The sequence below is a fragment of the Dryobates pubescens genome, chromosome Z (assembly GCF_014839835.1).
Source record: "Dryobates pubescens isolate bDryPub1 chromosome Z, bDryPub1.pri, whole genome shotgun sequence".
NCBI lineage: Eukaryota > Metazoa > Chordata > Aves > Piciformes > Picidae > Dryobates > Dryobates pubescens.
Genome location: NC_071657.1, coordinates 87790771 through 87793675, shown reverse-complemented (window position 1 = coordinate 87793675; position 2905 = coordinate 87790771). Strand labels below are relative to the sequence as shown.

The window sequence follows — 2905 nt, the reverse complement described above, 5'->3', positions numbered from 1 at the left end:
CAGGGGCCTCAGCCTGTGTCTCCACATCGAGGAGGACAGACAGACAGCCCCTGCCCCAAGATGCACAGATGGACTTCCCCAACACATTGCCTGCATGGGTTACTACCACATTGCCTGCACAGACAGATGGGTACCACTCTTGCCCTGTCCCTTGGACAGAGAGATGGATACCCCCACCACCTCTTCCTGCCTTGTGGCCTAGATAGACAGCCCTCCCCTTACAATGTCCCATGGCAGGAACATCTATGGCTGGTCCAAAGCAACAGGCAGGGTCTCTCTGGGTGTCATGGGCGATATTGGGGAGCATCTGGGGGTCAGTCTACTCCCACTCTTGGCAAGGGCTGGCTACCCCAGGATGCCAGTGATCACTGTACCTGTTACCTGACATGCTCTGGCAATGCCCCCATATTGCTGCCAAGTTGCTAGTCCTTTGTTCCACATACCCTGAGCCTCCTTTTTCCATCTGAGATTTCCTAAAAGCTCCTGCTCATCCATGCAGGTCTCTTGCCTTTCCTGCTGATTTCATGAGGGTGCACAAGGCTTGAGCTTGGAGGAGGTGATGCTTGCAGCTGTTGTCTGCCCTCTACTAGGCATGGCAGAATGCACAATGACAAAGCACTGCACAGTATGGCACAATAAGAGCATGCATGGACTTTGTGTGGTCAGCCAGCACCCTATGTACAGTATGCATGGCACAGCATGGCACAAAATGGCACAGCAGGAGTGGGCAGCTCCTTGGCCACTGTCACCCAGGCTGCCCTTACATTCTTGGCAATGATGGCAAAAGGGCAAGGGTGAGAATGAGGCAGCAGATGAGCCCCACCATGGCAGCAGTGGTGGGAAGAGCAGCCCTGCTCCTACTCAACCCCTTCTAGAGCTGAGCAACAGCTGCCCATGATGGGCATTCTGCCAAGGACTACTCTGCTAGGAGATGACACAGGCCACTGTCCACTGTGCCACAGAGCAGAATCCTGCATCCCCAGGCAAGGCAGGGGCACAAGGCAGCACAGGAGAGCAGTGGAGGCATTTGTGGAAGATCCCGGAGCATGGAGAAGGATCACAACAGGGGACACACACTGAGCCTCAAGAGGCCATGGGATGCAGTGGCAGGGATGGGGGAACATGTGCAAGATGCCATGACACAACAGGAGCCAGATGGGTGATTTCAGCAAAGCTTTATTGGGAGGAGCAGGTCGTGGAGCAGGAGGTGGGGACAGCATCCCTGGCTCCAATTCAGCTCAGGAACCCCAGCACAGCCACCCTTAAACCTTCTGAGGGAGCCGTCGAGTGAAGATGTTGGTACCAACACTGCAGGGACACAGAGGGAGCTCACATAAGTGTAGGAACTGCAGCCTTGCACAGGGCTAACACCCTCCTGGGACACAGCCTTGTCTCCCACCCACAGCACTGGCACCATGGTGGCACCCCCAGGAAGGCCATGTGTGAGTGCCCCATCCTCAGCCATCCTCAGCCTGGCAGCAGCTTTGCCAGATGCTGACCCTCTGGGGTGGGAACCCTCCACCCCTCTGGGGATGCACAGGAGACTTGTGCAAGGCGGGGCCAGGGAGGGGGCTCACCTAGTGGCTTTCCAGTCATCTGTGATGTTGTCCACATGTGACCTCAGGAGCCACATGGTCTTCAGAACCTCCTTTCCCTTCTTATCCACAAAGCACTGGCCAGTGAAGACAGTGATAGAGTCTACAGGAATGGGGCAGAAGATGGAGGGGATCATGGCTGGCCCAAGCTGTGCCCCTACAGCCTGTCCCAGCACAGGGGATAGTAGACTGAGGCTATCCCTGCTCTCTAGGGACAGCAGTGGCAGGAGAGGTCAGAAGGCTTGGGCCCTTGAGTGCAGATGTGCAGGCAACAGCAGCAGGCTTCAGCCTACAGTAAGTCCTCTGAGCTCTGGCAGTGGAAGGTGAAACCAGCCAAGGAGCTCCAAGGTCAAGAGTGGGAGAGTTGGGGAACAAACACCATGGGAGAAGGAAGGGGATGATCATGGGCAATGCAGGGAAGGGAAGAAGAAATTCAAGGATATCTTAAGAAGCACAAGGTAGGTCTGGGGACACCACAGGAGGACAGGGTCTTTCTGGAAACACCACAGGGAGGCTGGGAAAGGAGAAGTACCTGAAAAGTTCCAGTTGACAGTGAAGCCAAAGGTGGGCTGGCTGCTCTCCTTTTTGCAGTTCTGGTACCCCTGCAGTGGTGACGGCACGATCTTGTTGGAGGTGGCTGACACAGAAGTGTTGTAGGTGCCATTAAAGCTGCCTTCTTCATTCACAGCTTTGATCTCCATGGTGGAGCCCAGGTCGTTGGTCCAGTTGCCAATCAGCACACACTGGAGTGGAAAGGACTCAGGGTTGATGCCACAGCACAGCCTGGCTGCAGGCAGGGTGGCAGGAGCGGGCACCCCAGGGACCCACGGTTCCCCTGGCCCTCCTGCCCCATGCATCCCAGCCCTCCATTACCTTTCTGGCAGCCTGGCCAGCAGCCACCAGGGCCAGGCTGAGCACCAGGAGGAAGGAAGTCATTTGCACCATCCCTGCAGAGGGCAGACAGCCGGTGTAGCCAGGAGGTGCTCCTCGCAGAGCTCTGTCGAGGTGCCTGCTGCCTTGCCCTTTTATTGCTGCTGGGGCTGCAGGTGGCAGCTCTGGCCAAGGTGGTGTGTAATCTGGGTGTTTCCAAGTCTCCCTTTCTGCTGCATACCGCTTGTTCCTTTAATAATAGCATCTAAAGCTAATTGATTGTGATGCAATTTTAAAACCTGTCGGGCCTGAGTGTTCGGTTCCCCAAAGGCTTACCATGACCAAATGGATATAACATGCACTTGCCATATTGCATTTTCTAAAATACACTGAGATATTTTAAGGCTTTCATAAGAGATAACTGTGTTTTCCAACATCCA

The 2905-nt window shown here is 55.2% G+C and overlaps 1 protein-coding gene across 1 annotated transcript; it reads right to left on the bottom strand.

Moving 5' to 3' along the window:
- Positions 1-1262: 1262 nt before the first annotated feature.
- On the bottom strand, positions 1263-2561 carry LOC104304844 (avidin). The gene is made up of 4 exons (XM_009905621.2): positions 2469-2561; positions 2128-2338; positions 1578-1698; positions 1263-1308 (listed from the first exon to the last, which is right to left on the bottom strand). Exons 1-4 carry the CDS (start codon positions 2538-2540, stop codon positions 1263-1265), a joined length of 450 nt encoding a protein of 149 aa, XP_009903923.2. The 5' UTR covers positions 2541-2561.
- Positions 2562-2905: the final 344 nt, after the last annotated feature.

Coding starts and splice junctions, on each gene's coding strand:
- LOC104304844 (XM_009905621.2), bottom strand. CDS start 2,540: ATGGTGCAAATGACTTCCTTCCTCCTGGTGCTCAGCCTGGCCCTGGTG. Junction 2,339..2,468: donor CTGGCCAGGCTGCCAGAAAG/GTAATGGAGGGC, acceptor TTTCCACTCCAG/TGTGTGCTGATTGGCAACTG. Junction 1,309..1,577: donor GATGACTGGAAAGCCACTAG/GTGAGCCCCCTC, acceptor GTGTCCCTGCAG/TGTTGGTACCAACATCTTCA.